This window comes from Amblyraja radiata, chromosome 5 (genome assembly GCF_010909765.2).
Source record: "Amblyraja radiata isolate CabotCenter1 chromosome 5, sAmbRad1.1.pri, whole genome shotgun sequence".
NCBI lineage: Eukaryota > Metazoa > Chordata > Chondrichthyes > Rajiformes > Rajidae > Amblyraja > Amblyraja radiata.
Genome location: NC_045960.1, coordinates 92,651,329 through 92,677,857, shown reverse-complemented (window position 1 = coordinate 92,677,857; position 26,529 = coordinate 92,651,329). Strand labels below are relative to the sequence as shown.

At 43.4% G+C, this 26,529-nt stretch overlaps 1 protein-coding gene and 1 long non-coding RNA gene across 2 annotated transcripts in view; both read right to left on the bottom strand.

The window, feature by feature from the left end:
- Window positions 1–26,529, bottom strand: part of lyst (lysosomal trafficking regulator) — a 212,164-nt gene that overhangs the window by 128,972 nt on the left and 56,663 nt on the right. Inside the window, exon 4 of the mRNA XM_033021759.1 lies at window positions 12,908–12,998. Coding sequence (XP_032877650.1) covers window positions 12,908–12,998 — 91 coding nt within the window. The remainder of the gene's footprint in view (window positions 1–12,907; window positions 12,999–26,529) is intronic.
- LOC116973568 lies at window positions 17,137–26,469 on the bottom strand. Its single transcript, XR_004412080.1, has 3 exons — window positions 26,458–26,469; window positions 24,195–24,198; window positions 17,137–17,322 (listed from the first exon to the last, which is right to left on the bottom strand). It is a non-coding gene; the product is annotated as an uncharacterized LOC116973568 (long non-coding RNA).

The window sequence follows — 26,529 nt, the reverse complement described above, 5'->3', positions numbered from 1 at the left end:
AACAAACAAGGGTGGCATGGTGGTGCAGCGGTTGAGTTGCTGCCTTACAGCGCCAGAGACCTGGGTTTGATCCTGACTATAGGTGCTGTTTGTATGGAGTTCGTACATTCTCTGTGTACCCTCATGTTTCTGAAGCAAACAGGAGGGCAGTTATCATCATTCCCTTATATACTTCTGAGGGATGGATGACTTACAATGGGTACCTCTAAGCACGGAAGAGATACTCAGAATTCTGTCTCTGCAAAATCCTCCAAATTGACTGGCAGGATAACCAACCAATTTAACCATCCTCTCTCAGGATGATATTGACATCACAGGCCGTTCCAATGGGAATTCTACATTGATTGCATGTCTGACATCGGACTCCCAAAATACACATTCTACCCTGAGTTTTATCAGGGCAAGAAATTAACAGGTGGACACAGGAAACAACTCAGAATGCCCTCAAAGCCACCTGACTCATGGGAATCCTTAAGCCATGATAGCTCAAAATGAAGCAACAGCTCGAGGCAAGAACCTCAAATCCCGCTGTCAGGACCACAGAAGCCGAGGATAAATAACAGACCACTTCTCATGATAATTGCCATCTCCTCTGTCAAAAACAACCTGCCCTTGTGTGGTAGAGTCTGTTAGTTGTGCATTGGCCTCCTAAATCACCTGAAATCCACTGAAATGAAGGTCATCTTCTCACTCAGTAGATTACCCAAATGTTGTATATATAGAAATTATTCTCAGTCATTTATTGTAGCATGGGAATCTGGGGAATAATCCAGTCATTTGTTTCTTGCCTGCTGCAGTTTTGTCACTGTTTTGAGTGATGCCAATATAGAAATCTGCACAAACTAATGATCAGATTTCCAATCCTCATATACACAAGGCATCACTTATTTTTCATGAGTAAGCTAAAGAACAAGACATGCAAATTTGAAGGAAATTGCTTTCTGGCATAAAAAGATAGAAACAAAAATAGAAAACGCTGGAAACACTCATGTCTGACATAATCTGTAGATAATCAGAATTAACATTTCAGATGTTACTCCCTTCATCAGATTTGTATTTCTGGCTTTCAAGCCTCATAACATCAAAAGCACTTTTCAGCCAATTGAGAATGAAGTTATTATCACCGCTGCAATGTTAAAAACACAGCCACCAAATTCTACACAATATAATAATCAGTTAATATATTGTATTAATAATCAATAAGAGAGAGAAATATTAGGCAGGATACCTTGTTATCACCCCTACTCTTCCTCACATTGTGTCATGTGGTCGCTTAATGCACTTTGTTAATGTTCATGGCCCAGATCTAACCTTCCCTATGGTTTGAAGGCAGAGGCCAATTTCAAAACTTCCCATATCTATAATGATTAAAATATTTTGCCCATTTTATGCCTTCAGTTCAGCAGTGGCATTGAAATGAGATAAATCTAAAGAGACAAATACATTAAGAGACTCTGAAGGATAAGAATTTAATGAAACCCCATTTAGTGCATTAAGGCAGAAAGTTGATTTTTTAAATTCCATTAGCTTTGATCTGCATTTGAACGTGGGATGATTAACTGGATAGGATACTTTCACATTCTTTTATGCTTGATTAACCGCTAAAACGAATTATGCAATAAAACGGTACAATTCAATTATTTAATTCTCCGAATTAGCCACCTGAAATATCCAGTGTCATCTATAATTTGATAGAGTGGGAGGAGGATGGATGTGGGAAGGGATGGGAGAAATCTCACATCTTGGATCAGAAAGTTGTCCATTACTCACTCGAGACTTTAAAACATTACCTACTATAATACCAGACGTATTATCTTTTAGTCGAAACATTAATCCACCATCATCACGGCCCTCTCCAGTAGAAATGAAAGATATCATAGAACCATCTGGAAGAACATTTGCGTTCTCCCCGGTTCTAAAATTATAATTTCAGAACCCATTAATTTCACAACAGATTATTTGACAATTATAACATTGTTACGTAGGCACTACTGTGCAAAAAGCTTATTGCAACATTTTCTTTTTTTAAATAATAGCAACAACAAAGTGCATATAAAATGCTTTTGAACGTTCTATGGTTGTAACAGATACCAGATAAATGCAAAATACAAAGTGATGGAATAACTCCGAGTCAAGCAGCATTTGTGGAGGGAATGGATAGGGTTGGAACCCTTCCTCAGACAGATTCATGTTTATTCTTCCTAACTATATATTTCTAGCAGACAGAGCTGGACACAAAAAGTTGACATTGTCATAAATAATCATTTTTCTGAATAATTTACATCTTGCGATAAGATTTTTAGTTCAAGAGGAACTATATGTGTTTAGCCTATCTTCTGTTGGTTAAGAATGGCCTAACTTACTCAAACTGGAGTCTCTTGATACACTCACACCTTCTGAAAAGAAAGTGAGGGAGTGTGCACCAATATTAAAATGAATTATACATTCTATTGTATGGTCTCATGTATTGCAACATCACATATATTCCTAAAAATATTTGCGAGTGAAGCCTAGATTACAACACGAAAATGAGGATTCAAGATTTAACATATCCTTGCTGATATGCCAGATAACTGATGAAATGTAACATTCAACTATGGTAACAACATATCCAAAATTCTAGCACACTGCTGTGAAAATCATTTACAAACACAAAAAACACGGACCTTGGAATACAATTTTAATGGAGTGAGTCCGTTACAATACAAAGATTTGCCTTTAAGGAGATTAAAAAAAGATGATTAATTTCTAGTATTGACCTCCAAGCAGTTTGGCTATAAAAGCTATGGAATAGCCATAATGAACGAGAATGGGAGAAAACATTTAATAAGGTCTACATCTGAGCAATGTACAAGCTGTGGAGGATATAAAAGCATTTATTTATCTGCCAATGACCACAAACATAACTGCTCATTTATCAGCAGCAATATTACAATAGCTACAATGAGGTTAACCTTGATTTTTTTCATGCTCGCTGAGATAGGAGCATGGAAACCAATGTTATGGGATAAGATAGACACAAAAAGCTGAAGTAACTCAGCGGGACAGGCAGCATCTCTGGAGAGAAGCAATGGGTGACGTTTCGGGTCAAGACCCTTCTTCAGGCTCTACTGGCAATTACTGTAATGGCATTACAGAACATCTTAATTAAAATTAATTAGGTGCAGACCAGAATTTCTGAAAATATCACCCGTTGTATTTCTAGTATATTCAGTAATGCCCAATAATGATGTAACATAATAAAAAAGAAAATGCTAGTAAATATTAAGTATTTATTTGCCTTAAGGAAGGTTTACATAAGTCAAAGAGATTCATATTATTCACAGTAATGTGACCTGACATTAATCAGTACTGTATTCAAGTGGCTAAGCTTTCAAAGTAATATCTAAGGTGAGCAACAGCCAGAAAACTGTATGAACACCGGATTAGTAATCATGCTCACCCTTTTCATGCAAGGCTAAAGATAAATTGATCGACTCTGAATGTTAGGGTCATTCGTTGACATGATAAAACAACTTTGCTGTTATCCCTATAGAAGATTGCCTATGTATTCAATTCAAACAAAACATTCCACACAGTAAATCAAACAGGACTAGGGTGTAGTGACTCATGCGTACTGATACAGCATGATGATCCAAGTTCAGCATTAAATTGTTTGCCAAGACTGTTGGAAACAGAATCTTGTGATCCCATACCCATAAGGGATTTCAAACACAGCTGCAGGCACGCACGCCCGTCCGTCCATCCATCCATCTGTATATTACTAAAACTCTCATCTTGTTTGTTTGTGAGTCTGTCTGTGTGTGAGCGTAGACATGCCCTGAATTACGCCAAAACGGTACACGACAGCACTACAATTTTGGCCCACCTTATTCACCATTGTCTATGAGTGTGGTCAAGTTTCGTTCAGATTGATGTTATATTTTACAAGTTATTCATATTTTTAACATTACAAAATCCGACTTTGAGAACATTTTCTTCCATCTGCACTGCGGGTTAGCAGCTATGACGTCACAATGGGATCTAATTTACATAAACTGCCCGTCAGCAGTGTTCCATTGGCAGTTAGCAGCGTATGATGTCACAATGGGATCTCATTTACATAGACTGCCCGTCAACAGTGTAATGAGAGATTTGTTACATTGTTGTAAGGAGAGGGATGGTGTGGGGGAGGGGAAGGGGAGAAATGTTATTTAAACATTATATTTAGTGGCAGAGTGGGATAGGGGAGAGATGAGGAGTGGGGTGCAGGGAGATAGAGGGAGAGGGGGGTAGGGAGGGTATAGGGGATATGGAGGGAGGGAGTGACTGAGGACAGGAGAAAGGAGAGGGAGGGAGAGGCAAGGGAGGGAGTGAAGGAGGGGAGGAGGAGAGGGGAGAGGATGGTGAAGAGGAGGGGGAGAGACTGTTGGGGGATGAGGAAAAATGAGCCGCTCCTGCGCAGTTGGGAGCTATGGGTGAGTGTGGAATATTGCGTTGGGGGAACGGGTTGAGTTGGGGGAAAACGGGTGAGTGGTGGAAACGGGTTGTGTTGGGGGGAACGGGTGAGTGGCGGAATATTGCGTTGGGGGAACGGGGCCCAACGGTTCCCACTTGGTCTAGTATATATATTTATCTATATAATATTAAAACTCTGTGTGTGTCTGGCTGTGTGTGTTTCTGACTTGTGGCTGCCACCCTTTGATTCGTTGCTACGCCAACGCCCCACCCACAAACGCCCTGATTTTTTCCATTTCGGTAGAGATTTCACTTTTCATTCCAAGTATCCACTCCTCATTAAATTTCGTCGTGTTTATGAACACGTTTTTAATAAAATCCTTCTCCCCCCCCACTCACTCATTTTGTCGCCTCCTGCTGGCCAGCGACCATAACGGCTGCTGGCGCCCGCATCTCGCCTCAAAGACGCCATTTAAAAACAGCCGCACTGCTGATTCCTGAGCCGCTTGAGTTGGAGGACCACGTCTCCCGTGGGGGCTACAGGCAGGGAACGGCTGCGTTGGGGGAGCAGACCCAACGGGTCTGCACTTGGTCTAGTATATACTAAAATGCTTCCCTTTGTTCTTAACATTCTAAATATCTGTGTGTTTGCAGGGTTGTGTTGGCTTTCTTTTAATCTCCTTAATCTGTATCTTCTTCCAAACGCTAGGCCACAGCCTTCCCATTTTCACACATGCTACTCATATTTTTTCAGCCCACTGGATAAATATCTTCCCGTCGCATTTCAACCTATATTTAACAAGTTACTAACCTTTTAAAAACAGCTTCAAAATATTAATGTTTTCAACATTCTCATTTTCAAGAAAAAAAATCCGACTAACGTCACAATCAATTCGAAAAATCAGATCAAGTTGCAGTGGCAGTTAGCAGCTATGACGTCACAATGGAATCTCATTTACATAAACGGCCGGCTTAACTTTCCTCTGTAAAAAATCCAATTGCCCTGCCCATTACAATGTTGCAAATCACAGGACACTGAGTCCTGGCAGCAAGGGCAATTGGATTTTTTAAAGTGAAAAATCAAATTTTCAAAGTTTAAAAAGAGGGAGGGTGAAGAGGAGGGGGAGGGAGTGCTGGGGTTAAGGGGAAATGAGCCGCCCCCGCGCAGTTAGGGGCTATGGGTGAGTGCTGGAATATTGCATTGGGGAACGGGTTGCGTTGGGGGACCAGGCTTCCATTGGGGGCCAAGGGTGAGTGGTGGAATAATGCATTGGGGAAACGGGTTGCGTTGGGGGACCAGGCCTCCCGTGTGACAGGGACCCAACGGGTCCCACTTGGTCTAGCAAATAATAAAATGGAGTTGTTACATAAAAGGCATTGTCACGCAATGACCAATTACCAATGTAATCCATGATTTTCTAAGTAGAGAAGAACCAGCTTATTTGATGCTTCACCTAAATCAATTACAGATTTAATTGGAGGAACAACGCCTCATATTCCATTTGACCCTGGTCAATTCGTCCCTTCCCACCCAAACCACCCCCTCCCCTGGTACTTTCCCTTGCAATCACAGGAAATGCTACACTTGTCGCTTTGTTGATTTTACCCCTGCATTCAACACCATTGTGCCAGAGCTACTACACTCCAAACTTTCCAAGTTGACTGTGCCTGAACCCCTCTGTCGGTGGATCACCAGCTTCCTGACAGACAGGAAGCAGCATGTGAGGCTGGGAAAGCACATTTCGGGCCCGCAAACCCTCAGCACAGGAGCACCGCAAGGCTGCGTACTCTCTCCTCTCCTCTACTCTATCTACACCAATGACTGCACCTCCACTGACTCCTCTGTCAAGCTTCTCAAGTTTGCGGATGACACAACTATGATTAGACTGATCCAGGATGGGGAAGAATCAGCCTACAGACAGGAAGTGACACAGCTGGCATCCTGGTGCCATCGCAACAACCTGGAGCTCAATGCTCTTAAGACAGTGGAATTGATTGTAGACTTTAAGAGAGTTTCCCCTCCCTTCACTCCACTCATCATCAACAACACCAGTCACATTTGTGGAGTCTTTTAAGTTCCTGGGAACCATCATCTCCAAGGACCTTAATTTTTATCCACGAGTAGTTGCTCTACTCAATAACCAAAAGTTTGTAGCCTCCTTTTGCTCTGGTATTTTATTTAATTCACATGTTTAATCAATAATGTTTTATTATTAATGTTTAATGTGTCATTCCTACCTGTCACTGTATGTCATGTTGTCACTTGCGGGCGGAGCACCAAGGCAAATTCCTTGTATGTGAATACTTGGCCAATAAACATTCATTCATTCATTCAAACTTATTCATTCATTCATTCATTCATTTTCATCTCTGGCCTTAGTCCAACAATCAGACTGTCAAATATCCTCCTCACCCGTGTCAATGAGTCATATAGCCTGGAAACTGGCCTCTCGGCCCAACTTGTCAAAGCTGACCAACTTGCCCCATCTACACAAATCCCACCTGCCTGCATTTGGCCCATACCCCTCGAAACCTACCAGGCTAGACAGGTATTTAAGAAGGAACTGCAGATGCTGGAAAATCGAAGGTAGACAAAAGTGCTGGAGAAACTCAGCGGGTGCAGCAGCATCTATGGAGCGAAGGAAATAGGCAACGTTTCGGGCCGAAACCCTAATTCAGACTGAAGAAGGTTAGACAGGTACATGGGAGTTTATGTTACAGTTGTGCAAGACATTGGTGAGGCCTCATTTAGAGTATTGTGTTCAATTTTGGTCACCCTGTTATAGGAAAGATGTTGTTAAACTGGAAGATAGGAAAGATGATGTTAAACTATGCAGAGAAGATTTACAAGGACATTGCCAGGACTCGAGGGCCTGAGCTATAGGGAGAGGTTGAGCAGGCTGGGACATTATTCCTTGGAACACAGGAGGATGAGGGGTGATCTTATAGAGGTGTATAAGATCATGAGTGGAATCGATAGGTTAGATGTAGTCTTCCACCCAGAATAGGGGAAGGTTTAAGATGAATGGGAAAAGATTTAATAGGAACCTGAGGGGCAACTTTTTTTACACAAAAAGTGGTAGGTATATGGAACGAGCTGCCGGAGGAAGTAGGTACTATCACAACATTTAAAAAAAATTTAGACAGGTACATGGGAGCAACTTCTATACTCAATAGATGACTGATGACAGCCAAAGCCTTTTTGACCACCCTATCTCCGTGATGCCACTTTCAAGAAAATACGTACCAGTACTCCTCGAATCTTCTGCTCCACAACACTTCCCAGAGCCTTGCCTTTCACTGTGTATGTTCTGCCCTGGTTAGATTTCCCAAAATGCAATACCTCACATTACTCTGTGTTAAATTTCATCAACCATTCCTCAGCCAACCTGCCCAACCGATCAAGATCATGCAGCAATTTATTTATTTATTTATTTTATGATATATTTTTATTTTTTTTAATTTTTATTGGAAGCAATTGTATAAAAAAGGATGAATGATAACAATTCTACAACTCTAGTACAGCTTCAGTTTTTAAATTTTATAAACAGAATATTAAATTGAAAAAAGAAAAAAGAGAGAAGAAAGGAAAGAGAAAAATGGAAAGAAAGAGAAAGAAGAGGAGACATATCCGTCGACCCACCCATGCGCCCTCTCACCCAGCCTAACAATCGGTTTTGAGTTTGTGTTCAACCATTGTAGTGTTCAAAAAATTCAATAAAAGGAGACCATATTTTAAAAATTGATCTGGTTTGTCAGTCAAGACAAACCTAATTTTTTCTAGATGTAGTGTCTCTGTCATTTCCATAATCCACATCTTCACTGAGGGGACTGTTGTCTTTTTCCAAAATTTAAGTATAAGTTTTTAAGCAGATATTAAACCGTAATCAAGAAAACGTCTTTGAAATACCGTTAAATTAACACATGTCTGATACTCCCAGTATTATCAGTTTTGGGTCTGGCTCTCGTGGAATTTTCAGTGTTTTAGAAGTAACATTAAAGACTTCCGTCCAAAAGTTTTCTATTTTTGTACAAAGTACAAAAGTATGGGTTAAGGTGGCTTCTGGAGAGTGACATTTATCTCAAAGGGGAGAAACACTGGGGAGGATCTTGCTCAATTTGGTCTTTGAGTAATATAACCTGTGCAGTACTTTAAACTGTATCAGGCAATGTCTGGCATTTAAAGAACAATGATGTATGTATTGTCGGCCTTCATCCCATATATCCTTGGAGATATGTTGACCCATCGCATCCTCCCATGAACGTCTATAAATCTCAGAAGATGGAGTTGGGGTGGGAGATTGCAATCTTCACGTGGTCCGCCCTGTTTCAACGAATGCAACCAACCTGGCGTTCACAATCAAGTAAGATAAAATAGAACAAGTTGTCCTACAACTTTAGGCTGTGCACGCCATACGCAAGAAGAAGAAGAAGATGGGGTGTCGACGTTTTGGAGGGCATTGTAAATGTGGGAAATCAACTTCTCTGTATCTGCGTATCTATTCAAACATTCATCTAGTATATCTGGACCTACAGAGGAGCAGTCTTGTATGTATGTTCTCAGGTAATCCCTAACTTGGAGGTATCTGAAAAAAATATTAGTGTTCAAATCGTATTTCTCCTGCAGTTCTTGAAAGGAAGAAAGAGTCCCCTTCTGATGGAGGTCTCCCACTGTATTGATTCCCTGATTCTTCCATTGAACAAAAACCACATCTAGAGTAGATGATTTAAAAGAGGGATTATTTGCAATGGGGAGAAGGAGAGACATGTTTCTCAGTTTGAGTTTCAACTGTTTCCAGATACGGATAGTACTGTGTATTATCGGGTTATGCTCATACATTTAACTTACTCAGGGATATTGGAGACAGGACAATCGAGCCTATACAGAAAGGCGAACATTCTCCCCTTTCCATTTTTAGCCAGTTTGCTTGTTGATATGAATCATCCAGTTTTAATATTGGTTGCCCAATAATAAAAGAGGAAGTTGGGTAAGGCTAATCCTCCATTCTCTTGGATTTACACAAATGTCTTTTGTGTATTCGGTGGATTTTATAGTCAAAGATGAAATTAGTGACCATGGAATCGATTTTTTTTTTTAAACGTTTATGGAGATGTATCGGTATTGAATGGAATAAGTATAAAAGTTGCGGAAGGAAGATCATCTTTACAGCATTTAGTCTACCGAGAAGAGAGATAGGCAGTGTTTTCCAAAATTGAATATACCTATAAGGTTTAGTAATTAATGGTGGGAAATTTGTTTTAAACAAAAGGGAGTATTTTCTGGTAATGTAATGCTGCAATTTTTGACAACCTTCTTTACTATCTACTTTACCACCCACTTTAGTGTCATCTGTAAACCTACTAATCATACCTTGTACAATCTCATCCAAATAATTAATATAAATGAGATACAGCAATGGGCCCTGCACCGAACCCCGAGACACATCATTAGTCACAGGCCTCCAGTCTGAAAATCAACCTTCCACCATCAAGCTCTTCTTCCTGCCATGAAGCCTCCTATGGGCGGCTCTGTGGCGCAGTGGTAGAGGAGTTGCTGCCTTACAGCCCTTGCAGCACCGGAGACCCGGGTCCGATACTGACTACAGGTGCTGTCTGTACGGAGTTTGTACTTTCTCCCTGTGACCGCGTGGGTTTTGTCCGATATCTTCGGTTTTTCTCCCACAATACAAAGATTTGCAGGTTTGTAGGTTGATTGGCTTGGGTTTGTATACTTGGTATAAGTGTAAATTGTCCCTAGTGTGTGTAGGCATGTGTTATTATGCGGAGATTGCTGGTCAGTGCGGACTCGTTGGGCCTGTTTCTCTAAAATATATAGCCAATTTTCTATCCAGTCTGCTATCTCCCCTTCAACCAGATGCTATCTAACCTTCCAGAGTAGTCTACCATGCGGAAACTTCTCAAATGCTTTGCTGAAATCAAGGTCTACAGCTCTGCCCTCAACAAACTTTCTGATCACATCTTCAAAAAAATCAGATACATGCAACATGATGTCCCACATACAAAACCATGCTGACTATTCCTAATCAGCCTTTGTCCATCTAAATTCAGATATATCTTATCCCTCAGAATACTCTATCCAACTTTCCAACCACAGATGTTAGACCCACTGGCACTGGTCTGTAGATTCCAGGCTTTTCCCTATAGCCCTTCTTAAATAGAGGCACAACATTTGCCACCTTCCAATCTTCCGGCAACCTACCCGTGACGATTCCTAAATCTTGGCCAGGCCACCTGCAATTTCCTCTCTAGCTTCCTTCAGTGTCCTCGGATATATCCAATCAGGCCCAGGAGGTTTGTCTACCTTCATAGACATTAGGGCCTTCAACACCATCTTGATCATAATACTGATTGCACTCAAAACACTTCCATTGACTTTCCCAAGTTCCCCAGTCCTCATGTCTTTCTTCACGGTAAGAACAAAGGAGAAATACTCATTGAGGACCTTGCCCATCTCCCGTGGCTCCAGTTGACAGCTTTTTTTCCCCCCCCCACCCCCCCCCCCCCCCCCTGCATTCTCTCTTTTCTCCTTAAATGTACTTTAAAATCTCTTGTGATTATATCTTCAATATTATCTGCCAGAGCTAACTCCTGTCCCCTTTACACCCTCCTGATTTTCTTATTTTTAGCATGCTCCTCAGTTCCCAAAACTCCTCCAGGGAGTGTTTGAGTGGCATATCCGGAGGAGGCACTGTCCTGAACGGCTGCCTGTCCTGCAGCTGTCCGTTTTTTCCCCTTCTTTTTTATTATTTTTAGTTTGTTAAGTGTACAGTCAGGGGGTCTAAATCTTTTTATGTGTGGGGGGTGGTGGGGGGGAATGGGGAAACTGCTTTTCTAAGTCCCTACCTGGTCGGAGGGGTTGCCTTCCTCCGAGCAGCATCTTCGACCTGTCCTCGCGGCCTACCAGCGGGTCCTGGAGCGACGTTTCCCTGAGGGGACCTGGCCAGGACATCGGCTTTGGTGGCGGCGCAGAACATCGGCGTTCGCGTCGCGCAGAACATCGGCTTTGGCGGCGGCGCAGCGCTGGAGCGCTGTCGTGGAGCGGGCGATGCCTTTCCTGGGTCGCCGTGCTGGGACTCCAGTATGCTTGGTACCGCCGAGGAAAACATCATGGAGCCGCGGTTCTGCGGAGCGGCCAGCTGCGACGTTGAACTTACATCTCGCCGAGATCACCAGTGTGCGGAGCTCCGTCTCGCGTGGTCTGTTGGCTTGGAAGCTGCAGGTTCCGGTGGGAAGGCGGCCGTTCCTGGCACCCCAAGCCGCTGGGGGTTCTCCCGACGCCGGAGTACCATCACCCGGCGAGAACATCGGGCGCCGTGGCGGCGACTGTGGAGGCCTCAATAGGCCCGACTTTGGGTGGACAAGAGGATGGGGACTGGACTTTGTGCCTTCCCCCACAGTGGGAATCACTGTGGGGGGATGTTTTTATGTCTTGGTGTTGAATTTCATCATGAATACTGTGTTGTATTTTTATTAGTGTGCTGCAAGGACATCAGAATTTCCCCTGAATAAGGGGATTAATAAAGTCTATCAATCAATCAATCAATCAATATGGTTGGTCAAATGCCAGAGATGAAAAGACACAAGGTGAGACAAGGAGATGATAGAAGATGTGCAAATTGTGAAGCCAGAGGAAGGAACGTAGGTGGATGGGGACATAGGATCGACTGACGTCTGCTTCTATCACAGAGGACAGACTATCAACCGACGTCTACTAGAAACCCACAGAATCCCACTGTTTTCTGAACGACACCTCTGCCCACCCTGTCTCTTGCACAAACACTATCCTTTACTCTCAATTAGTCCATCACCATAATATCTGCTCCAGGATGAGGCTTTCTATTGTAGGATATCGGAGATGTTCGCTTTCTTTAGTAAACACGGTTTTCATAGATGGATCCCTCACCCACACAGTCACTGAGATCACAAATGGTGGAGATATCAAGGTCTTTCCTCTCTTGTTAAAATTGGCTTTGGTAAGAATGAGGAATGTTGCACAGATTCTCATTCGCATCATTTATTAATTTAATTTCTGGCATAGCGTGGTTAGAAAATTGTTCGATTGTTGAATGCGCATTTACTGAATCTGCTAAAAATGTGGCACCAGATCAAAAGAGCAAACTATTTGCCCAATAATCATTTCTACAAGTAAAAAGTGAAACGTCGCACACAGTTCATTTTCTTCAACACGGCCCACTCCGCATACCTTTAAAAGTTAACACGCAGACATGTATCTTTCAGTTACACTAATAACACAAGCACAAAGAATGCATTATACATGACTCGTGCAGTTTCTTTACCATGTTAAGTGCATCGCCAAAGCTTTTCAGAGAGAAAACTCTTATAGCTTCAAGAATTTTAAGATCTCATATAAATTACACACAGATCTCTCAACAACAAAAGAACATGTGAATTAACACAAACAAAAATTTTGAAAAGGTAGATCACCAACCTGAAGCTTTCTCTTGTTGGACAGGTATCTTCCAAACAAGGGGAAGAAGTGACAGGAGTAAGGTAAGTAATTCCTCTCGGCAAGTTAATTCCTATGAATAGTAAATGAGATAATGTGAGGACCATATTCAGAACGACCTTCCAACTACATGCCTGAACATTTCTGAGCGTCTGTAAAGCAGGCAATATATCAAGGAATAGCATTAAATTTTACAACTGTCTGTGATTTCTTCTAAAAATAACAAAGCTGTTCAAATCTTTCATGTTAATAGAATTCCTCACTGTGCAGTGGAAGGATTCATTAGGTGATAATTAAAAGCATGCGTTCTGAGAAATGATTAACTATGATCCAGTGAGGTGGCTATTTTCAGTTCTGAGTTCTACTGAAACTATAATCAAGTTACAAGGCTACGTTAAATATTTCAGATACATCACACCCCAAAATAGTCATAATAATCGCACTGAACACATTAACAGATCATTAATCAACCTTTATAGGTTATGACAATTTTAACACAGCCATTCTCTGGGGACATTGATACCATGGATTTCTTTTCATTTTTCAACTTAATTAAAACAGTTTTGTGCGTAGTTTTAAATTGCTTTGAACCCCATGCTAAGAAAGAAACAAACATTAATTTTGTTTCAAATAAAGCTACCTGAAAGAACTAATTCTTAAATAACCAATTGTATAACATGTCCATTTTAAAAAGTCATAATTAATAATACAGTACCTCACAATACCGGACCTCTAAATAGTGGATTTTGGTTAGGTATCCCGTTAAGGCTCTCGTTGCTCTGCCCCCCACTTTCATCAGTTACCCAATGAGCTGGGGTCACCTGGCATGCTTCCAGTCGTGGGAGCGAAGAGAGTAAGCAACATGAAGGTGGTGTGACTGGGCCCGCTTGTTTAACACCCCCAACATGTCTTTCTTTCCTCCCAGTGTTGGTTGAACTTTATCCACCCCCTCACTCGGTTATAGTGTACAGTTGGCAATAACAGACCATTATTGCAAGGGTTTACTACATTAATTGATTATCAAAAACAATGGGATGTCCTCAAAAATAGGATTTTTTAATATATTGGCTGTACAACCATAGCGTGTCACATTAAGGAGTCAGTTAATGATCAAGAAACATATAAAGAATAGCCCACTAGGACTTTCAACCAAGCTCAGTCTTTCAAAAAGATCAAGACTGATCTCTTACCATATCCATTTTCCAGATACAAATCCTTTCTATTCTTCACAATCAAGGGTGACAGCCACTTGCCTTCCTAATCACTTGCTGCTCCTATATGTTAAATGTGCCCTTACCTGCAGGTACTCATTATAACAGTTTTGCATAATTTAAACTATTACTCACAGAACTATGTAGCATGGAAACAGTCTCTTCGGTCCAACTCATCCGTGCTGACCAAGTTGCCCAACCAGAGTGGATAGATTTGTCTTTTTACCTCCCAACTTGTACCTATCCAAGTATCTTTTAAATGTCCCAATTGTAGCTGCCACTACATTTCCTCAGCCAGTTTGTTCCATTATATTCTTCTTTATAATATATCTAAAATCCTCTGCCTACTCGCTATCTATTCGCATCTAGCCATTTAACATAAACTCAGCAGGACCAACGTGTGTGTCAGGTTTGGGATGATTCAAGTGCATAATCAGATTAAAAATTCATGTTCAGGTTGGGCTAAGCTATGCCAAGCCAATTGAATATTTTATCCAGCTCACTGGTTTCATTGGTCTTTAGATCTTCGACCGCCAGCCTGAGGCCTATGTCATCTTCAAGCCGCGGTCTCTGGTAGGGAAGCGCCAATTCGGGATTTACCTTGGCTGCATATCTGCCTCCCGCAGCGGCGACTGCGGTGGGTTGTGGTCCCGACCACAGGGGAAAATGGAGGAGGACTGACCAAACTTTGTGCCTTCCACCAGAGTGAATTGAATTGAATTGAATGCCTTTATTGTCATTCAGACCTTACGGTCTGAACGAAATTTTGTGCCTGCAGTCATACATACAATCATACAATAGTAACAACAATAAACACAAATTAACACCACCACAGTGAGTCCTCCAAGCACCTCACTGTGGTGGAGGCAAAAATCTTAGGGCTGCAGTCTCTTCCCTCCTCTTCTCCCTCTGCGCTGAGGCGATACCCCACCGGGCGATGTAACAAACAGTCCCGCGGTTCACCGAACCCCGCAACGGGCCGCCTCAAACACCGCGGCCCGGGGTGGTCGAAGCTGCCGCACTCCAGTCCAGCGGACGCAGCCGCTGGCCAGCGGCTCAACCCCGGACTCAGGTCACCGCCGCCAGAACGCCGTCCCAGCCACTGGAGCACCGTTCCAGCCCCGAGCCGGATCGCCCTCACGTGAGTGCCGTTCCTCCCTCGAGCTGGGCCACTCCGACGGGAGTGCCGTTCCTCCCTCGGGCTGGGCCACTCCGACGGGAGTGCCGTTCCTCCCTCGGGCTGGGCCACTCCGACGGGAGTGCCGTTCCTCCCTCGGGCTGGGCCACTCCGACGGGAGTGCCGTTCCTCCCTCAGGCTGGGCCACTCCGACGGGAGTGCCGTTCCTCCCTCGGGCTGGGCCACTCCGACGGGAGTGCCGTTCCTCCCTCGGGCTGGGCCACTCCGACGGGAGTGCCGTTCCTCCCTCGGGCTGGGCCACTCCGACGGGAGTGCCACAGCCCCTCACGGGAGAGTCTCAGCCCCTCGCCAGGCCGTCCTCACGAGAGCGCAGTTCCAGCCCCGAGCCGGGCTGCCCTCACGGGAGCGAGCCCAGGGCAAGTCCTGACTGGCTCTGCCTCCAGGAGCCTCGAGGTCGCCAGCTCCGCCATTAGGCCTCAGCGCACACGGAGGCAGAGAAGGGGGATACGACAAAAAGTCGTATTCCCCCGAAGGGAGAGACAGCAAGCCCTGTTTCAACCCCCCAACCCCCACATAAACACAACTTAAAAACCAAAAACGTAACTACACAAAACAAAAAAGAACAACACAAAAAAGTAAAAACAAACGGACTGCAGGCGAGCCGCAGCCGTTCCCAGCGCCGCCACTTCCGGTACTGAAGTGATGAATGCTGTGGTGGATGTTTGTGTTAAATTTTTATTGTGCATTGTGTGTTCTTTTTTTGATTGTACCGCTGCTGGCAAAATCATTTCACTGCACTTCATGTGCACGTGACAAATAAATCTGACGACTTGATCCAAGCAAATCATACCAAGCATAAGGAGGATTTGTTTGCTATTACAGGGGTCCTCCATTCTTGAACAATATCTGGTGTATCATCTCAAGCAGATCAATTGTAGACATGTTTACAATGATGATCAGGTTAGCTGACAAAAAATTATAAATATTCAAGGTCAGCTCAGATTCAGAAACCATGTGGTCAGTTCGGGTTATTAAGATTCAAGATTCAACAGGGTTTATCGTCATGTGTCCGAGATAGGAGAATTAAATTCTTGCTTTGCTCCAGCACAACAGAATATTGTAGGCATAAATAAATACAGAACAGATCAGTGTGTCCATATACCATTGAATATATATATATACACACATAAATAACCAGATGGATGATGCAGATTTCAGGCTCCTGTACCTTCTACCTGAAGTACAGGAGCCTGAAGACTGCAACGACCAGGTTCAGGAATAGCTACTTCCCCACAGCCATCAGGCTATTAAACTTGGCTCGGACAAAACTCTGATCATTAATAGCCCATTATCTGTTATTTGCACGTTATCAGTTTATTTATTCATGTGTGTATATACGTATATAATGGTATATGGACACACTGATCTGTTTTGTAGTCAATGCCTACTATGTTCTGTTGTGCTGAAGCAAAACAAGAATTTCATTGTCCTATCAGGAACACATGACAATAAACTCTCTTGAATCTTGAATCTTGAAGCAGGTGGGAACCTCAGACCTCAGAAGTGAGAGGTTGAAACTGTCCGTAAAAACTCCAGCCAGTTGGTCCGCACAGGTTTTTAGAACACGACCGGGTATATCATCAGGTCCAGGCACTTTATACCAAAGTAGGGGTCTACTGTCAATGATCTTTTGTGTACACCTGAGTGGGGTGAGGGAAAGAGGACGGGGAAAGGGGCCGAAAGGGAGGAGTCCATGGGCAATGGGTGGATGTTGTGGGTGAAAAAGCAACAGGAAGAGGAGAGGCAGGGTGTAATGCGAAAGAAGGGTATGTGCGAGAGGATCAGGGTGGACAAAAGGAACGAGGAAGAGCAAGGGAGTCGGCAGATTACAGAGGTACTGTTCCCCTAGTTTCGCTTCAGTTTTCCAGGCCCTCATTCCCCCATTTTTACTGTGGACGTTCTGTCATTCTACACCTCCGTCCCCCACCAGGAAGACCTTAAAGCCCTACCTTTCCTCCTCGACAGCAGTACCAGCCAATTTCCCTCTACTAACACCCTCCTCCCCCTAGCAGAGCTGGTCCTCACTCTCAACAACTTCTCTTTCGACTCCTCCCACTTCCTCCAAATCAAAGCATAGCCATCGGCACTCACATGGGCCCCAGTTTGCCTCTTTGTAGGCTATGTCGAACAATCCCTGTTCCAGGCGTACACTAGCCCTATCTCTGAACTCTATCTCCTCTACATTGATGACTGCATTAATGCTACCTCCTGCACCCATGCAGAACTCATGGACTTGATTAACTTCACTACCAATTTCCATCCTGCACTCAAAGTCACTTGGACCATCTCCAACACCACCCTCCCCTTTCTTGATCTCACCGTCTCCATCACAGGTGATAGACTATCGAATGACATCTATTACAATCCTACTCTCCCATAACTATCTAGGCTACACTTCTTCCCACCCTGCCGCCTGCAAAGACTGAGTCCCCTACTCCCAATTCCTCCGTCTCCTAACATTTTCGCCACCTCCAAGGGATCCCCCCACTAGTCATATTTTCCATTCTCCACCCCTTTTCACTTTCTGCAGAGACCATTCCCTCTACAACACCCTGGTTAACTCATCCCTTCCCACCCAAATCATCCCCTCCCCAGGTACCATCCCCTGCAACCGCAAGAGATGCAACACCCGCCCCAACACCTCCTCCCTCGACTCTGTCCAAGGACCCCGATAGTCCTTTCAGGTTAGGCAGAACCTGAACCTCCTCCAACCTCAGCTACTGTATCTGTCGTTCCAGATGTGGACTCCTATATATCAGTGGGACGTGATCTCCCGATTGCCAAACACTTTAACTTCCCTTCTGACCTTCCTGTCCTGGGCCTCCTCCATTGTGAGAGTGAGGCCAAATGCAAATTGGAGGAACAGCACTTCATATTTCACTTGGGCAGCTTACAACCCAGCGGTATGACATCGATTTCTCAAATTTCAAGTAAACCTTGCATCCCCTCGCTCTCCGTCCCTCCCCCATCCTGGTCGTCATACTAGTTTCAAAATTGTCCCGTTGAGTTTCGCTGTCTGTATAACTCGTTTTCACCTAGCCCACAGCCACCAATGGACCATTGTGGGCTCCACCTTTCCTTGATCATTACTTTTTGCATATCTTTCATTCATCTATCTATATAATAAAACTCTTCTTGTGTGTGAGAGTGTGAGTGTGAGAGTGAGAGTGAGTGTGAGAGAGAGATGGGCACAATCTGATTAATTCCTATTTTCTTCCAAACGCTAGGACACATTCTTCCCAATGTCACACATTCTACTCACATTTTTCCCGTCGAGGCGGTAAACATCTTCCCATCGCATTCCCAACTATATTTCCGAACTTTTTAATCGTTTAAAGTTTTAAAAACAGCCCGAAAACTCACCCAATTTGGGAGAAAAAAACCCAGAATGACGTCACAATGGACTCGCGAGGCAGGACGGGACACTCCGGGAGGGAGGGGACACTCCAACGCACGTGTGGCGGCTGCCAGCGCCCGACACCTGGTGGCGAGGATGGAGCTACGGGCCCTGGCTGGAGCCGAGCCTGGTGCTCGAGCTGGAGTGAGAGCCAAGCCCAGGGCTTGGGATGGGGCCGTGACCGGGACCGAGAAAGAAGCCGCCGCTGGAACCAAGGACGACCTGGGTAGGTCCTGGGGCAGGGAATGGGAGTGAGGGGAGGAGGAGGGAGATGGGGTGGGGAGTGGGGTGGTAGATGGAGAAGGGGGGGATGGGGTGGAGGAGGGAGATGGGGAGGGTTGGAGGGTAGAGATGCCCCCTCCCTATCTACCCTCACTCCAACCAACACGACACCCCTCTCCCTCTACCCCCTCCTTCTCTACCCCCCTCCCTCTTCCTCTCTACCCTCCCACCCCCAACTCTATCCCTCTCCCCCTCCCTCTCTCTCTCTCTTACTCCCCTCCCTCTCTGCCCCTCTCCCTCTCTACCCACGTCCTCCTCCCCTCTCTTTCTACCCCCTCCCTCTCTACCCCCTCCCTCTCTATCCCCCTCCCTCTCTACCCCCCTCCCTCTCTACCACCCCTCCCTCTCTACCACCCCTCCCTCTTTACCACCCCTCCCTTTCTAGGGATTGAGGAGGGAGCGTGAAGAGGAAGAGGAGGGTGTGCTGGGGGATGAGAAGAAATGAGCCGCGCCTGCGCAGTTGGGGGCTATGCGTGTGTGGTGCAATATTGCATTGGGGGAACGGCTTGCGTTGGGGGAACAGGTGAGTGGTGGTATCTTGCGTTGGGGGAGCACCAATGGGTCTGCACTTGGTCTAGTGAGTACTATATCTCTCGCTTCCCTATCCCCTGACTCTCAGTCTCCACCTCCAGTTTAAATTCCACGTGGAATATTTTGGAGGACCAGGAAAACAAGAAGGGTCTTGACCCAAAACTTTACCTATTCCTTTTCTCCACAGATGCCTCCAGAGATGGTCTTGGAGGGGAGGATGCTCCTCAAACTGTGGAGTATCTTGGACAATACAGCTCACCCCCTCTATGACACACTGATTAACCTGAGGAGTACCTTCAGCAACAGACTGGTTCCACCAAGATGCAGTATAGAACGCCTCAGAACATCTTTATTCCCTGTGGCTATCAAACTGTACAACCTCCCCCTTCTGTCATGGGGTCAACTGACTTCCCTCCCCCCACCACCCCAATCTTTGCACATCCCTAATACTTTCCAGTCATCACTTTAATTTCATGTTTCATGTATCTTGTGTTCTATGACTGTCAGCAGACCAATATCCCTCCTGGGATAAATAAAGTTCTATTGTATTGTATGTTTCCTGACCCTCTGAGTTACTCCAGCGTTTTGTGTCTATCTACCCCTGAGTGCGTGTTTAGCTTCATCCTGGCAGTGGAGGAGGCAGAGGACAGACAGTGAGGATGTGAAAGGGTTTTGAAATGGTTTGCATCGGGAGCTTCAGGTGTCTATGACAGAGAATTTCCACCCATGTCCTCTAGCTTGGTTTCTACAAACAATTTGTCTCATAACTACACCTGACATTTTATTATATTTACCGAGTTCTTCTTACAGTTGTGTGTTGTATACTATGATATATATTTTACCTTTTCACTTCATTTGTGTTTCAGCTGTATTAATCGGATTAAGAGAAATACTGAGGTAAAGGCAAATTTTTTTTTGTAAGAACTGACTAATCTCGAAATGCCCGTGAAACAACATTTCCATTCAACGAGTTCACATAGTTGCTATTCTTAGTGTCAACTTTAAAATGCACTTCCACGGTTTCAAATCTCTACTATTTCATCCCTATCTACCTCCGATTTCCTGCCAACAAGACATTTGTGTTTAACAAATTCCAGCCTCTTGATTCCCACAAAAAGTTAATTGTTTTACCACGACAGTGAAAAGGTCAAATGCTTTTAAATATATATAATGGATCCTGGACTATTATAACATATTTCATCTCAAGCAGGCTTTCTCCAGTAGATTGATAAGAGAGCGAGAGAGAGAAACCCAGACTAGTCCCAGTGAGGGGTATTGAGACAATGACTGAAGCCTTTGAAATGTGCAATGACCGATGTCTTTGAAATGTGCAATGACCGATGATTTTGAAATGTGTCTACCAGTTGATGAGAGAGAGAAGCCCAGACTAGTCCCAGTGAGGGGTATTGAGACAATGACCGATGCCTTTGAAATGACTTGTCTTGAAAGTAGCAACTGATAGTATGCCTTTGATATGCGACTGCTGATTGACAAGAGACACTCAGATGCATCCTGTGGTAATGTGTATTGACTGTACCTCTGACCATGACTAACATCTTTGGAATGTGCTTAGGTGACAAAAAAAACCCAGTATAAAATACCATGTAATTCATTGTTCATGGAAGTTGTGACACGAGGAAAGTGTCTGTGTTGCTTACTTGGCTGGTATCCTCACCACTTCCATCGGCCGATAATCAGTAAAGCTTGAATTGGTCAACTTAACCGTTTTGTGAGTTATCTTTTTATTAAGTAGTGAACCTTTTCATTGGCGTAGTCGGCAGGAACTCGCTGGAACCATCAACAGAATACTGTGGAAGAGGCTATAGAGTGACTGGGATCGGACAGGGAGAAAACTGAGCTCTAATCGGACCCTTTGAGACCGACTCCCGTAGAAACTCCCGGTAACATCTGTTGTCCTTCGTCTAAAGTTGATCCGTTCCCAGCCGAGGTTCTTAGATACAGACAACGGTAAGACCAATTGTGTATGTATTTTAAACTTTTTTTAAAAAGTCTGCCGAGTTGAGATATTCGGGGCTTAAGTCTGCCGAGTTGAGATATTCAGGGCTCAATATTTTGTGTATGTATTTTTTAAGTCTGCCGAGTTGAGATATTCGGGGCTTAAGTCTGCCGAGTGAGATATTCGGGGCTCGATATTTTGTGTATGTATTTTTTTTAAAGTCTGCCGAGTTGATAAGAGAGAGAGAGAGAGAGAAGCCCAGACTAGTCCAAGTGAGGGGTATTGAGTGAGGAGATATTTCAGGGCTTAAATCTGCCGAGTTGAGATATTCTGGGTTCGATTGAGAAGTAGCCGGGCTGAGAAGAGACTCGCGGCTATGGGGAATAATCTGGACAAAAATTACAGGGGAATGCCCGTCCAACATGTGTAATTTGAATCCTAAAAGTAACAAAGACTATAGAATATTAAGTTATAAGCTAACCAAACGTTTGGGAGATAAATCCTGGCCAGCAGGGGGCACATGGAGAAAAAGAGAAGGAACATGGAATGTAGAAACTGTTAAACAGACAGAAAAGTTGAAAAAGGATGGTATACCTAAGAATTGGGATGTGTTACAAGCAGAAAGTAATTGGCATGATAAAACAAAAGGAAAAGGCCAGAAAAGAAAAGGCCTGATTCAGTCGTAAATTAAGCAAAAGTTAGTTTAAAAAATTAAAAAAGGGTGCCAAAACTAAATAACCCCCGGTACCCCTTGTCTGTGGAATGGCGACACTGTTTATGGAAGAAGGGAGGGATAAGGAACAAATTTAGTGGAGGGAATGAATAGGACACTGAAGAGTTAAAGTAAAGTCTTGACCGAGACTGGACAGGAATGGGTTATAGTATTCCCAGTCATTCTGAGGATTCATGATTTGGAAGAGGGAATTAGGAGCAATACTAGCAGGTTTGTGGATGACACAAAGCTGGGTGGCAGTGTGAACTGTGAAGAGGATGTTAGGAGGTTGCAGGGTGACCTAGACAGGTTGAGTGAGTGGGCAGATGCGTGGCAGATGCAGTATAATATAGATAAATGTGAGGTTATCCACTTCGGCAGCAAAAACAAGGGGGCACATTATTATCTCAATGGAGTTAGGTTAGGTAAGGGGGAGGTGCAGCGAGGCCTGGGCGTCCTCGTACACCAGTCACTGAAAGATGGCGTGCAGGTACAGCAGGCAGTGAAGAAAGCTAATGGTATGTTGGCCTTCATAACAAGAGGATTTCAGTATAGGAGTAAAGAGGTTCTTCTGCAGTTGTATAGGGCTCTGGTAAGACCACATCTGGAGTATTGTGTACAGTTTTGGTCTCCTAATTTGAGGAAGGACATCCTTGTGATTGAGGCAGTACAGCGTAGGTTCACGAGATTGATCCCTTAAATGGCAGGACTGTCATATGAGGAAAGATTGGAAAGACTAGGCTTGTATTTACTGGAGTTTAGAAGGATGAGGGGGGATCTTATAGAAACATATAAAATTATAAAAGGACTGGACAAGCTTCTTGGTTTCTTGGTCCTCCAAAATATTCCAAATGGAATTTAAACTGGAGGTGGTTTATGCAGTTTAAAAGCTAGATGCAGCAAAAATGTTCCCAATGTTGGGCGAGTCTAGAACCAGGGGCCACAGTCTTAGAATAAAGGGGAGGCCATTTAAGACTGAGGTGAGAAAAAACGTTTTCCTCCAGAGGGTTGTGAATTTGTGGAATTCCCTGCCACAGAGGGCAGTGGAGGCCAAATCACTGGATGGATTTATGAGAGAGTTAGATAGAGCTCTAGGGGCTAGTGGAGTCAAGGAATATGGGGAGAAGACGGGCACGGGTTATTGATTTGGGACGATCTGCCATGATCACAATGAATGGCTCGAAGGGCCGGATAGCCTCCTCCTGCATCTATTTTCTATGTTTCTAACAACCCCAGCTGGAGAGCCAGGATTAAAGACTTTTTTAATTCATAACAGGACATGCTATGCACCTACCAGAAGATGGCCGTCCTTAAAATGAAGATGACCCCAGGCTATGTACCCCCTGCAGTGCGACTAGAGTGTGGAAGTTACACCTACAGGCCCTCAGCGATTAACTAATTATGTATGCACAGCAATTAACCCATGCTTTGCCAGGTCTGCATTCCTAGGTATGAGAAGCACAGAAGCCACTAACAGTTGAGCACAGGGATGATATACTATAAAGACTACTTACTGATGAGGTACTGGGACCGGAAGAAATTGAGACTGAGTTGAAATGTGTATTGACTGTACCTCTGACCATGACTAACACCTTTGGAATGTGCTTAGGTGACAGTATAAAATACCATGTAATTCTTTGTTCATGTTGCTTAAGAAGAAATGCAGATGTTGGAAAATCGAAGGTAGACAAAAATGCTGGGGAAACTCAGCGGGTGCAGCAGCATCTATGGAGCGAAGGAAATAGGCAACGCTTACTTGGCTGGTATCCTCGGCACTTCCATCGGCTGATAATCAATAAAGCTTGAATTGGTCAACCTAACCGTGTTGTGAGTTGTCTGTTTATTGAGTGAACTTTTTCAACACCCCATATTTTTAAGCAGCCAAGACTCTAAATTGGAACAGGCTCGTACCTTGCCATCGTACCTTACCCAATTTGACCAATTTCTAATTTCCTTTCTTCTTTAAGTACTCCTTTATTACCATGCTTTTGATCATGTGCCCATATACATCCTTGGAATTCAATAATATCAAATTCAATTATTAATGCCCTGTGAAACATCATGGGTTATTTTTATACTATTAAAAGGCGCTATTTAATACAAGCTGTATTTGTGTACTTAAAGGTCATTTTGAAGATGCATTTTCCATTGACATGCACATTTATTTAGGTTAGTTCCAATTTTCTCAAAGCGTCAAATGTAAAATTATCACCTTTGTTCGTCATTCCTTTCTTATTCCAACAAATTCTCCCCTCCTTGTCAACATCAGTCATTTTGGGTGGCACAGTGGCAGAGCGATAGAGCTGCTACCTCACAGCGCGAGAGACCCAGATTAGACTCTGATGACGGGTGCAGGCTGTACGGAGTTTGCACATTTTCCACAGTGTTGCAGGTGACCCATGCTTGGCGTGGACAAGGTGGGCCGATGGGCCTGTTTCCACACTGTATTTCTAAATTAAACTAAAACTAAACTAAGCAGTCACCCCAGCCCAAATTTTCTCAACTACCCATTCCCCCATCCACCAACCTAGACTGCCTAGACTGCCCAGCACCTCCTGCCTTTCCCCACATTGTCCCTTTTGACACCACTTCCATTTCTTTACATCAATTTTAAATATATTTTCAAGTATTTCTTTGTTCAGGGTGCTGCAGACTACATGGTTAGCATTGTGAATTTCCACCTTTTCAAAAGATTTGAAATTAATGGTAAGCAGATTGGTCAGAGGGCCACCATCTTTCCTTCATTGCACAAATTACCGGACTACTTTCTAAGGTGGGAATAGGCTATTAGACAAGGGACATCGCCTCACTTACAACAGCATATTCAATTCATTCAAGTTAACTGTTACCCAAGTTTTAAAGCCCCATTATACGTAGGTGCATTTTCTAGCTACTACAATAAACACATCAAAAAATAGACAAAAGGCCACAATATCCAACAAAATATTTAGGGATTAAAATTCCCAATTCGGCAAAATCATTAAAAAGCATAAACCTAGAATAATGTCCCCAGTCATTCTGAAAAGGCATTGGTAAAATTCTCTCATATTTACTAAGCAGCAAACGGCATTCACAAATTTCCCTTATTTATCTACTAAAACGGGCAATGATTCCTGTCCTCAGATTCTGCGAAATTCTTAAGTGTATGCTATTACTTTTTTTCCATCAGTTTTTGAGTCACTTTTCCATAGAGTGATGAAAAGCAGTTATACAAATTATGAAATTTAAAATAGATAACTTCTTGTTCTACATCTCAAATAAATTGTCCAAGAATAGAGATTCCATCCTCTTCAACCTTTAAACAACTTGTAACCTTTAAATTATTTTTTAGTGATATAGCTTCAACTTTAGCTTTAAATTTGAGAACAAAAACTGGTATTTGTTTGAACAAAAACTTCAAATTTGGCATTAATCTGATCATACTTATTTGCTCCTCCATATCCCATTCCAAATGACACTGCATAAAATAGTCTCTCCGATAAAATACCCCCCTTAAAAATGAGCCTTTAATTTCCAACAAAAGGATATAACAAAAATCAAGGGCATAGATTATATATTGGTGTATTAAAACTAATCCTTTCAGAATACCAGCACCGTTTTTATCTGTTTTTATCTCTATGACTTTGGTCAATAGAATAGTTTCAGAAGTCTTTGTCCTATGCACTGAAAATGAACCAAAATAATGTAATTCTCACTTATTGCAGCCTTGTGGGCGCACTATACATAATAACAACAATAAATAAACAATAATTTATCAGTTATTCTGAGAAAATTAAACCATGATACAATAAAAACCAAAGTAGAGCAATCATAGGATTGTAAAGTCTGTTGTGATTCAGTAAGGTGGAGATGGTTGAACTAATGTTTTAGTTAGGGTTGTGCAGGGTTATTCAAGAATCTGATGATTGATGGAAAGAAGCTGCTGTTAAACCTGGAGGTAATGGTTGTCAGACTTCTGTACTTTCTTCCCAACGGTAACAGAGAGAAGAGAATGTGGACAGAGTGGTGCAAGGCTTTGATGGTATTAGTTGCCTTCTTGAGACAACACTTCCTGTAGATATTTCAATGGTGAGGTCAGTATCTGCGATGGACCCAACAACAACCACCACTTTCTATAGCCGCCTATGTTCTTGAGTGATCGCATTTTCCAAACCATGCCATGATGCAACCAGTTAGTATGCTCTCCACCATACACTTGTAGAGGTTCAATAGAGTATTTGGCAACACGTCTAATCTCCTCAAACCTCTGAAGAAGTAGATGCGTTGCTGAGCTTTTATTGTGATTGCATCAATGTGCTGGGACCAATGCAGATATG